At 41.4% G+C, this 13,195-nt stretch overlaps 1 protein-coding gene across 1 annotated transcript; it reads left to right on the top strand.

Annotated features, from left to right (window-relative positions):
- Positions 1-9,279: 9,279 nt before the first annotated feature.
- On the top strand, positions 9,280-10,143 carry LOC310927062 (G-protein coupled receptor 35; the record flags this gene model as incomplete). Its single annotated transcript, XM_083889303.1, has 1 exon — positions 9,280-10,143. One exon carries the CDS (start codon positions 9,280-9,282, stop codon positions 10,141-10,143), a length of 864 nt encoding a protein of 287 aa, XP_083745429.1.
- Positions 10,144-13,195: the final 3,052 nt, after the last annotated feature.

Raw genomic sequence — 13,195 nt, 5'->3', positions numbered from 1 at the left:
TATCACACAAGACTGTCACGGTCAAAACCAGTTGGTGATGTATTGGCTTGTAAAAAATCCATGTTTCAAGTATTCATGCCTGAAGTGCTGTTTATTAATATTTATTCACAGACCCGGTGATTTCAACTGTATGTAATATGTGTGCCTGATATCACTCTTTAGAGCTCAACAGAGGAAGGCTGCTTCTTCTCTATTTCCTCATGTACAAAAAAATCAAACAAGCTACACTCTTATAACATATACTATAGTACTTTTAAGGTTTTTGTCTTCTCTTTGACATGCTGCTGAATTTGTAAAACCTACATTCAAATGTCTACACTATGTCTAGACTTGTCTTGGAGTGTTGGATCCTACATCTCTCCTCCTTTGTTTCTCAAAAAATAACGTCCACTCCCACACACACACACACACACACATGAATAGAAAGAGTGGGAACACATATTCAAAACAAAAGAGAGTTGTGGCCGATTGAAGTGCGAAGCTATTCACAACCATAAATGACAGCACATGCGTGTTTGCATCATCGTGGAGGGCCCGTCCCATGCAAACACACAATATGTGCCATGCAAAGATGTGTTCAGAGTAACTCCAGGTCGCCATGGTAACTGTGTTTATCTCCTCCCTAAGTCAACGTGCATTGCCATGTGATCTTGACCCACTTACACCGAGTGTGAACACACACATACACACATATATATATACCCTATGTACTGGGGTATATGTGCAACATGCTATCACACATGGCGACTCACAACCCTGACAGGTTATTTCTGTATCCTACACATTATTCTAGCTTCTGCAACACATGTCCTGCTTTTTTTGGGGGGGGGGGGGTCTGATGATCTATATTTGTCGTGTGTCATTTACAGATCACTGCTGGACTCTTTATCATACCCTCCTTTCATCCTCCCATTTTCTTTTATCCTCTCACATCCCCTCAGATCCTCTATTCTCTTTCATATCCATGCAGCAGCGCAGAGAGAAGCACCTTTTTTACCCCCTCACCACCTCAAATGATTTAATCAGCTGGGAATGAGTAAACACGATGATCCGTCTTTGGTGAATCACCACGATACATCACTTTCACATTTGTCTTTTCTTGTGCCGCAGAGTCTAAATTCTGAATGTTGAGCATGTTTTTCAAATTCAAAAACCTTCTTTTTTTTGGGACATTTGCTTTCATGTATTCAATGTGTCCTCACATCTGACTGCACATTGATGTTTATTGAGCTGAACATGCTGCATTTGGTGATTCAGACTTCAGTTCATATATAACCGCCCTAGAGTGACTCATCACAGCACAACCAATAGAAACAGAGCCATCTAGTGTGGGGATTGTGGTATGACACACGTAAGGCTTATGTAATACTTGGTGTTAGCTGTTTGGCATGCATATTTCATGGCCCTCTCAGTCATTGTTGTCGAAAAAAGCAGAGCACTGACACATGATAAGTCACAAGTTGTGTATTTGATGATGCTTAAAAAGGCAGATGAATGCAACGGTTGTTCTCTCTCACACACACATATACAAACACACACAGCTTCCTTTCTTAATGAGGACACTCATAGACACAATCCCCTAACCCCTTACCCTGTCCTGAACCATCACAATAAAATGCCACAACCCTAACCTAAACCTGAATCTAACCCTAACCCTAACCCTAAAACCAGGTCTTCAAAAAGACTCTTTAAAGTTGTGAGGACCAGCCTAATAAGATCATTTTTGGGTCGGCTTCAATCCAAATGTGTCCTTCCAGACCTTCTACAGACACGTAGACACACTGGTTTTGCATACTTTGTGTGGACTCTCATAGACATAATCCATTCCCTAGCCCCTTACACTAACCCTAAGCTTATACCTTACGCTAACCCTAACCTAAACATAATTCTAACCCTAATCCTAAAACCAGGTCTTCAAAAAGACTGTCAAAGTTGTGTGGACAAACTATGTCCTCACAAGGTCCTTGAACCAAATCAAATTCTAACCCTGACCCTAAACAAAGCATTATAAGAGTTCTTTAAAGTTGTGAGGACCAGCCTAACTAGATCATTTTTGGGTCGGCTTCAATCCAAATGTGTCCTTCCAGACCTTCTACAGACACGTACACACACTGGTTTTGCATACTTTGTGTGGACTCTCATAGACATAATCCCTTACCTTATACCTTACTCTAATCCTAATTCTAACCCTAACCCTAAAACCAGGTCTTCAAAAAGACTGTTAAAGTTGTGTGGACCAACGATGTCCTCACAAGGTCCTCTAATCAAATCCAATTATAACCCTGACCCTAAAACGAAGTGTTAAAACGGATATAACGGATCATTTTTGGGTCGACTTCTATCCAAATGTGTCCTTCCAGACCTTCTACAGACACGTACACACACTGGTTTTGCATACTTTGTGTGGACTCTCATAGACATAATCCATCCAACAGCAACACAACAGTAACACTGTAACAGTAACGCCGTAACAATGACACAGCTTCTGATGACAGCTTTTTCCTGCGTGGCCAAATGTGGAGGTGTCAGATCACAGATTGTTGAGCGCCACAAACATTATGCAATGATGAAGCCTTATGTAATCTGCCATCTCACACACACACACACACACACACACACACACACACACACACACACACACACACACACACACACACACACACACACACACACACACACACACACACACTCTGGCTGAGCAGCAGATCCATATGGTGCCGCTGATTCATCGTGTTTCACTGACATTTGTAAAAGTGCAAACGGGCTTTGTTCAGCTAATGCGTTGTTTGCCTAGCGCTGGTATGAAGGATGCATCAGTGTCATCAACAGAGCGTCAAGCTGTGCTGTGTGTTTCTCAGATTGTGGAGGGTAATAAAGGAGGAAACGGGAGGCCTGTGTGCTTGAAAGTCTGCATTGCGTCACAGTGTAGGGAGCAGAAGAAAAAGGGGAGAGAATGGAAAGGAGACAGGTGGGGGGGGGACAGCAGGGGCACATCCAGTGGAGAGAGGGGTGTGTCTTCACTGACCTAGTTTGAGCGATGGACCCCCCCCCCCACCCCTTTCTCCAGCCTTCATCTACCAACCACCCGCCTCACGACTTACGTGTAACAGGCAGTTTGAAACAGTACCAGACAGACAGGAATTAACCCAGGGAGGCAGGAAGGAGAGTCAGCCAAGTGGTTAAGGGGAGGGGGGCACACTAACAGATAGGCAGACATGAGTCAAAACCAATCATTCTGAGACTTGCATATAAAAACATATCTGCGATGATGCACCAGCACCAGGCAGATCTGGGCAATATCTTTGTGAAAACAGCGTGAGCCTAAAAGGATTTCAAACTAGATTAATGTCAACAACGGTCTGCATCCGTAATGTCGAGCCTCATTCATTTCCTGTGCAATATTGCATTTGCGCAAGGGATTATCATGTTTGAAATATAAAGCAGCTTTTAATAACATCGGAACATCTTCAAAATGCAATCACTGCAAAAAAAAAAGAAAAAAAGAGCTATAATCACTAATAAATTACAAGTTTGTAATATAGTGCTTTTTTTGCTGTTTGCTGTGTAAAAATATTAATTGCAAAGGTCATTTCAGTGAACGATGAGTTAGGACTAACATGTAAACAATAGATTAATACATTCATTACAAATAAGTCACATGCCACTGCATCTCCACACACACACACAAAGGCAGCCACACCTCACTGTCAGCATTAATGGGATGATTGTTTTATATATTCCACATGACAGTTCAGAGGCCAAGGACTAATGGAGCAGACTGACTCTTTCCTCTTGAAGAGGACATGTCAAAATGTCCCTGAAACCAAACTGCATCAACTAAAAACAGGTGCAACTACAAAAAAAGAACATGCAAAATGGCTTCATATTCCAAACCATCAGTCATTTGTTTTTGTGTCATGTATTCTCAACTGTTCCATTGAGCCTGTCATTTTAACATTCTTTTTTTTTTTTCCAGATTTCCATTTCCTCCCCCATTTAAAGGCTCTCAGATGTTCACTCTGAAGTCTTTAGTGAGGCTGACGTGATTTTCACCTTTGCCCTTTACTCACTGTGGTGACTCATTGACTAAAGGTTGCGTCGGTCCACATTAACAACTGACAAAATCCAGATTTGGTTTCAGTTGGACAACACTTTTATTGTTTGAAACTTTTTTTTCCCACCCCTACAGTTTTAAACATGGTCAATGATGAATAGTCCACAGGGAGGATACGGTCTAAAGCTACAATGTGAATCTTTGTCCTCCCCCACAAAGGAGTCCTCCCTTTACTTTTAAAATTACATTTATTCGTCTCCTACACAGAGAACTGTCCTTCTGTCTGAAACATTTAAGGATAATGATAAACAGAGAGAACTATTTTATACAATGATGCCAGAATCAGTGAGTCAGTCTGTCTCTGTCTCACACACAGCCATGACATCATCACTCTCATTAAAGGACCTTCTATTACTGTATAACAACTTAGACAAATCTAAATTAATGCATAAATGATGGCGACATCATTTCATTTGTCTGTCAGGGTTCATGGTCGCTGACAACAAGCATGTCCATTGTGCCATTGTTGTTACTGGACTTTTCATTCCAATGATAAGAATGTCCCCTGACTCATTCTAATGGGGTTCATTATAAAAGCCCATTCACCCCCCCCCCCCCCCAACCTAAAAAATAAATTACAACGTCCAATCGAAATCGAAACACACGCACACACATTTTATGGTGATGACATATTTAGATTATAGGGTTGCACACTACCTTGAATCTATTCCTGTGTATGAAAAGTGTTCTTTTAAAACAAAATTACCTTGCCTTGCCTTTTGAGGACAGTAAAATATCCATCCATCAATTTAATTTATATTGCTTTATCTAAAAAGAGCCTTTTGATCAATTTTTTAAAGCTGTTTTAAGGTTTTGAGTCAAGTAAACTTTATTTCTAGAGCACATTTAAAAAAACAACAAAAAAACAAGCAAGGTTGACCAAAGTTCTTAATTTAAAGGCACAGCACCATAAAAGGTATGAAACAAGGTTTCTCACTCCTGGTCCTGAGGAGCCACTGAATCACACCTGATTCAAATGGTCAGCTCGAGCCATGTATTTGAATCAGGTGTGTTTGAGCAGGGAAACATCTAAAAAAATGCAGGACAGTGGCTCCCCAGGATCAGGAGTGAGAAACCCTGGTATAATCCATCAATTAAAAAAAAAACAAAAAAAAAAAAACAAGGGGAGGGTCAAGGGGGTTGCTGTGCCAATCTCAGCTGACATAGGGCGGCAGGCGGGGTACACACTGGACAGATCGCCTGTTCATCACAGGGACACATATAGAGACAAACAACCACTAACTCTCACATTCGTGTCATGGGTGAAAGTTGAAATATTCCACTGCTTTGATCCAACAAAAATGTTGTTTTTTTAAAGCTGTTTTAAGGTTTTTAGTCAAGTCAACTTTGAAAGCACCAGAGCACATTTAAGAAAAAAAAAAAAAAAAAAAAAAAACAAGGTTGGCAAAGTTCTTAATTTAAAGGCACCGCAACATAAAATGTATAAAATAAGGTTTGAGCAGGGAAACATCTAAAATACATAATACATAAAATCAATAGAAAAACAAGAAGCAAAACAGTAAAATAGTGACATAATAGAATACTAAAAATGGTAAAAACTACACAGAAGTGACTATTTTTAGCCTGATATTTAACCGTTTAGGTTAAAAACAGTTACCTAGTGCTGCTTTACATTATGTGTTGGCTGACCTGATCAAACGTGAATAGCTATTATCACATAATGGTAGACTATAGGTTACAGGTGTGAGTGCACCCAAGGTTAACACCACAACACAACATCTATGTCAAACAGAGAGAAAGAATTATGCAAAAACAATCATGTGCATGTAAAGAGTCGAGCTCATCAGTTTTGTTCAGGAAGCCGTGCTCATGGGTGCAACACTTCACACTGTGTGTGTGTGAGTGCTTAATGTGCAATCTTACTTCCTCCTTATTTACTCATTTCCAGAGATGAGAGGCACATGTCACACGCGCTCAAGCGTCAAAGCTTAACCTTCAAGTCTCGAGCAAGTCTAAAGTCAAGCAAATCAAGCAAATCGAGTCGAGTATATTTATATAAAAATCTCCTTTATTTAAGTGGGTTAAAAAGCCTTATTAAGATTAAAAAAATCTCTTTTCCAACAGTCACAGATGACAACACAAACAGACATACAATATACAATAAAACATAGTAGATGATTCCCCCAGATATTCCACATTTAAAATATGTGGAAAAAAAAGACAGTCATTTTGCAGAGTTTTATCTCTAAAAAAAGAACTCAAAATGTGTGTGTGTGTGTTTCGTATCAGTAATGTAGAGCATTTGTCGGTGAGTGAAGTGTGTGTATGTTTGTCAAAAAAGAAGAAATTATATGGAACCTGTAAATGATGGTTGTGTGTTGCTTGGTTACCGACAAAAAGAGAGACACCACACACACAATTGTCAGGTGTGGCAGGCTGAAAAACAGTCGACTGGAGGGAAACGGGCAAGCATGTGAAAACAACACCGGAAGTGGCAGGAAACTGTACCCCCGAAGTCGCAGCTTCTGTGCACAACGTTATGTACTCTTACGTGTACCCATGTAGTATAATAATTTGGAACTGCTGTGGTTATACACTTCTGTAGTGCAACTAGCTAGACTGGCGTGTTGTAAGACTGCACAAACCCACAGAAAAGCGGAAATGATGCAAATTTTCCCTATAATTGACATGTATGCGCATGCTGCCTCAGCTGCCTTCAAAGATCAGTTAGGCTTATGAACAGAGTGCAGCTCAGTTGGTGAGTCAAGGTTTTATTTATTCATGTTAATAGTATGTGTACATTTAGACTAGCTGCATTTTTTTTATTGTTAGTTTTTACTGTTATTTGCTACATGACTGTGACTGGCTAATGCTCCTGGCTGCTTAAGAACATAAAATCCTCTCCTTGCAAAGGCAAAGGTTGTATGTTATTTCAGCGTGATGTTATGGCAATTCACTTTACAGTAAGGAAAACGCCGAAATATAATCTTATTATAATCAATATTACTTGAAACTGCTAGTTGTAGTCAAGTATTCTGAGGAGGGAATGCTTGCTTGACAAGATACGGCAAGTGTATACATCAAATTATCTCAATTTCATTAACTTATCCTCATGTGTTGAAGTAATATCTCTTGTCAAGTTCAGTTTAGTTTGGAATTTGTCATCGTGCATGATAGAGAAAAAAACTGAGTATGACTCCAGAGGGAGCTGCGTATACAAGTATACAAGTGCCTCAGGTAATGCAGTTTTGAGCGTGCATGCTTGTTGTTGGTTAAGCAAACATAATAAAAATAGATCTGTTGCTCGAAGCTTTATTAGCCACGAGCTGCTCACTTATTACACCAGAATCCTGTGGGTAATGTCAGCTTCTTAACACGAGCGATTACACCGGCTAAATGTTTTTTTGCACATGAGTCTTGTTTTTAAAAAGGTGATCCTGTCTTTCAAAGGTCTAGTGTGTTTATTGACACAGCACATCCCGCCTTTACTGTCACACCTTATCACATGCTGATGGTAAAGCCAATGGGAGCACTGAATTTAGGATTATGTGTCTTGCCCAGGGACACGTTCTGTATTCTGTTTGCAGACTACAGTGTGGAGACGGAATCAAACTCATAACCTTCCCGTTGAAAGACTTAACCGCCTGGGTCACGGGACACACTCCAGAGCTCGATCAACTGTGAGGAGGCCTTTCTTCAGGTGAGGGTGTGAAAGTGATAATGGCTGAAATGTCTGAGTATTTCATATGTCAGATGCACAGAGAGTGACGCTTTAGTTTGAAGTGAGGAACAGAAACCGATCACAGCTGCTGCTGGTTCCTTCACCACTCCGTGTGTTTGTGTGTGTGTGAGAAAGAGACACAGGAGAAAGAAAACAAGGTCAATTACTTAGAAGTCCACAAGGGGTGATAGAAGTTCCTCACTGGAGCTTTAATATTTGATGGTGATTCCTGCCCGTGGTGATCCCTAAAACTTTTATATGCACTTAAGGCGAGGGCCATGCATTAAAGGAGACATATTATACCTTAAGTCAGCCTAGTTCCCTGGTGTCCTAATGAACATGTCTGTGACATGTTTTGGTCAAAATACCATAAGGATGAAGCACCACAGCAGTTAAATCACCCTGTCAAAACAGCTCTGTTCAGAATGCTCGCTTTTGAGTGCCTGTCTCTTTAAATGCATGTGAGATACAGGAAACTATGTCAGCGTCACTGAGGCTTCTGGCAGCTAACAGCAGTTAGCATTTGGAAAAGCCTTCATTTGCAGAATCAAGCCGTCACATTGTCGTCATATATAAAATGTGTCCACTGGACGCGCAAATCCTCTGAGACTGGAAGTTTGTGTAGAACTCTGTGCTGCACTGTGCAGCCAAGAATAGAACAATTCATAGACTTCCGCTCTTGTGGATACTATTGCCCTCGCCTGCACTCTCGCGTTTTTTAGAGACAAAGTGGAGCTCCGCGAGACAACAATTCCAGGAAAGTCTCATTGTGATGTCCCAATGAGCGAGGAAGTCAACATCGCGTGTTTTATCTCCTGTACTTAGACTGAGGAGGACCACAAAAACATCAGTTAGTCATCTTTGGTCACACTTTGCCTACTGATAGGGCCTCCAGAGTCCCAAATATAAATATAATATAATAAGTCTCCTTTAAGGAGGCTGCCATCTTGCACCGCCATGTTTCGAAAGCAGCCCAAATTCTCCTCCTACATCTATGTTACTGTAACGCAAAGAACGTCTGTCCGTTATTCATCCAATGGATCACTTCCCAGGCTTTAAACTTGGCGCGTGTCTTACTTAGGGCACCAGTGTGTGCAGTTCTGTCTTGGACATTGTTTGGATTATACATATAAGAGATAGTGTATCAGTGATAAAACAGACACACACTGGCACTGCACTAGTCACCCAGACGCATAAACCAGCAAAGAAAAAGGGGGGAAACAGCAGCAGAGAGAGAGCAGAGTTGCGACAGAGTGTTTGTATCATTTCTGGTAGAAGGCCACCGTAGTTTCCTAACAACCGTGGTAAAGCGGAGGGGGGAGCGGAGGAGTCCTCTGTTTGTCACAGTCTGCAGTCTGACCAGTAGATGTCACTAATTCTTACACACTGGACCATAAATCGAGTGAGATCCTCCATCGAAGCTCTGCTCTGCAATGCTATTCTTCTGTTGTAACTGTCATGGTCTCCTCTTTTACAGATAACTATGTGCATGAACAGCACTAACATTACCACCAACGCTCCTTGCCATGTGGACGTCCTTCAGGGTTTGGCCTACAGTCCCTTGTTTCTTGTGGGCGCACTCGTCAATGCGGCAGCTCTGCATGCCTTCGTCGCAAAGCGATATTCGTGGACAGACACCCACATCTATATGTTCAACCTGGCTGTCGCCGACTTTGCCTTCGTCCTCTTCCTTCCCTTCAGGATCTACGACGCCTTCTTCTGCCTGCCAAAGACCACCCTTTGCACCTTCCTCCTGTATATGCACTTCATAAACATGTACGCCAGCATCATGACCATGACTGCCATCAGTGTCCAGCGCTACCTGGTTATAAGGTTCCCTCTGCACGCCAGATTGTGGAGGAAGAAGAAGGAGGCAGCGTTTGTCGTCTGCCTGTGCATCTGGGCATCTCTGCTGATAATATGTGCCATATTCCGAAAGGAGAATTACCCTGAGCATCTCTGGACGTGCTACGAACGATGCAAAGATCACCCGCTCAAAGGACAAGTTATCGGGATTCTGATCTGCCTGGGCTTCCTCACTCCACTGGTCATCATTGTCTTTTGCTCCAGTCAGATCAGCTGCATTCTGTCAAAGGCCGATGACAAATCAGGGGAGAGGAAAATCATCGTTTACATAGTCACAGCAAACATGATCGTGTTCACCATGTGCTACACGCCAATACACATCGCCTTCCTGGTGAACTACCTGCACGTTCCACCTCCAGACTGGCAGCACGTGCCTGTGCCTCAGCACAGGTATCTACTCGTGTCGGAATGGATTGCCGCTACGAACTGCTGTTTTGATTCCATCAGCTACTATTTCTTACTGAAACGGTTTTATTCATAAAGTCATGTGTTCACAGTTTGTGTGTGATGTGTGCTTGTAAAGAAATAAGCATTTCAGGGAACAGGGGAGGTGAAATGACAATTGCAATTCAGCTGCAGTGTTGTTTTCTTTTATGAGATCATCCGTTTATTTAGAGACAGACTTCTTTTAAGTAATTGTTGATTTTCATTACCCCATAATGAGCCTTTTATCTTAATATCAGGACCACGGGCTACCATTTTGGACTATTATGGTTTTACAAGAGCCCACAGTGGAAGAACTTTAATGATAACTTAAGGCTACATCATGTCGTTTATCCAGTACATCTTGAGGGGAATGGTGAGCTAATGCATAAATAAAGTTCACAGATGACTAATATGAATAGTTTCCTTATGAACCTTGATTTAGTGGAGGTGTTGGTTGGGCGCAGATCTTATTGGGCACTAATGTCCACATTATTGTCTCTTTTTGGAGTAGACACATTTGTAGTTTATGGTAAAGATACGTTTAGGTTAAATATTTAGGCTTAAACTGAGCCTTACATCAGTGTTCTCAGACCATGAGAGTTTAGGACACCCACTCCCTCTGCTGAGGCTACATGCATGGAGGTGTCCAGCTCCCTCTTGTGGAAAGAGAGGTAAACGCAACAACCTTTCGATCTGCTGAGAAAAACATATTTCTCATATTTAAAGAAAACAAACTGCAGTGATGACATACACATTAGCGGCAGAGCTGCCTCTGTAGATGTGTGTTGTTCGTGCAGGATCGTGTACCACGGTGCGCATTTATTTCTGTTAGTGTGTTCAGAATGCACACACAACAACGTCAGCAGTCAAGTGAATAATCATTTAATAACAGTACTCCAAAGACGGATGGTTATTATGACAGCAGTATCTTAGCAACTGCAACAAAAAAAAAAACAGAGAGGGCTCAGTTCTAGCTGAGATCAAACCCATCCGTGATTCTACTCTAACAACAAGAAAGAAAAAAATGACTGAGCTCAGCAATCATTCAGAACCACGTCAATACTGTATGTACATTTTATTCACAGAATCATCACCGAAAACCAAACGAAAAACCTCACACTTTAAACACAGTCTCGTCTCAGAAGAGCTTTTAATGTTCCCCCACCCACGAAAAACCAAACTGATACACTATACCATCAGCATGAGCTATTTACACTATTCACACATGATGCAGGACAGCTCCTTTTCAGAATGCAAAAAAGATGTGCTTTTCCTTATTACTGCACACAGCAGAATGACAATCAACAGAGAAGAACGCAACACACACACATTCATTTTACATGAGAGGACGAGGATCACTTTCAAGATCCTCCAGCATGGCAGTTGGTTGACGATGACAAGAGAGTCACTAAGACTACAAGGAAAAGGCAAAAATAAAAATGAGCGTTCCCTCACACAATTCCTGTCCATGTGAAGGTCTGCTTATGAACTACCGTTATCGATCATTGTTATTACATGTCGGCTACTCTGGATGAAACACAGTCCATGTCATTGTTACAATATCGTCATAAAGAGCATGACAAAAATGTCTGTATTTATTCTTACATTATGTACAGCACGTGATGGGTGAGAGTAGTTTATAAACAGACCCCCCCCCCACAAAAAAAAACGAACATACAAACAATGTTCAGCATCAGCAGCATCTCACAATTTCAACGGTACAATCTGATCCGACGTCTAAATGAACGAACATAACAGTCAGCATGGAAGGTCGAACGCAGCAGACGCGTCGCACGTACAGTAAACTGCAATAATTGAGTTCTCCATCCTCACAGTATATGAAACAGGCACACTGCTGATTATGGCACTTTCAGTTTTTTTTTGTTGTTTTTTTTGCTTCAGTAATCAGTTATTCATCCATAAATTGGGTTTGACATAAAGATGTAAAAAAAAACAAAAAAAAACACTGGACACATTTGGTGTGTGTGATTTTAAGTCTTGGAGCAGGTTGATATGATGACATTTACACTGAAACAGATTTTCATATATCAATGATTAAAACCATAGGACAAATCAAGCCAACGCCTGATATCATGTTTTGGAGTTATCGTATGTCTTATCATTTAATCTAAATCAATTTTTTGTTTTACTATGTACAGATAAACCATATATTGCTGCTCACTATGAGGCCATTGCAAACTAGCATTTGTTCTACTGACTCCAGGACGGCTACAACAAACCCACCGTTGTCATTTCATCAAGTCGCCCTTTGCGATTCTGCTTTCGTCATCTTTATCTCGTCTCGTTTTATGACTTGCATCTCTTCGCTAACACTTCCAGACCATGTTGTGTTGATCTAAATGCAGACCATTTCATGCAAGTAGACACTTTGATATGCTGGATTTATAGTCCATTTGCCTCCTGGGAACACTTTCATTGCCCCTATTGGCTCCGAGTTAAACCAGAGGGTTCATTCATCAACACTGTAACTGTCAATTTATTCTGCATCATGTCTGTGGGACATTGACCCACTGTGGGCTTATGGGGTAACTTTGCCTAGTAAAACGGGACTGTGTTCTATAACGCAGCATTAAAAATATGTGTGTTAATGTAGCAGTGAAGGACAGGGTCTTAATATATTGCAGTGTATTGATTGACCATTTAAAATTCACAGTTTTTCCTGCTCTGCTCAGATGTCTTGTTTCAGTCCAGGGTTGTAGTTTAACCTCTCCCCCGACGTCCTCCTCTTTTATAAGTCACAGACGAGTATGCGGCATGTGTGGAAGGAGGCAAACAAAAAAGGAGCAATGGTTCGGCCGAGATGCCGTCATTACAGAGAGCATGCAGTTGGCAGAAAAAGTGCTGACGTTTCACTCCCGCACTCTGCTCTCCAAAGAAGTGAGTTATGGTCCCATATCCCCATGAGACAGGTTAGAGGCATTTGGCGCTCACGTCCTTACTCTCAAGTACATGAAATACTAAATACCCACCGATACAAACACATGGATCCTCGTGTGTCGTGTGTACAGTATATGTGCGGGATTCATTCCATTTGTGTTTACAGTCACGACGACTTCAGTTTTTTGAGTCACCTCGTGTCCATTCAA

Source organism: Microchirus variegatus (genome assembly GCF_963457635.1).
Source record: "Microchirus variegatus genome assembly, chromosome: 5".
NCBI classification, from domain to species: Eukaryota; Metazoa; Chordata; class Actinopteri; order Pleuronectiformes; family Soleidae; genus Microchirus; species Microchirus variegatus.
This window is presented reverse-complemented; position numbering and strand designations above follow the sequence as displayed.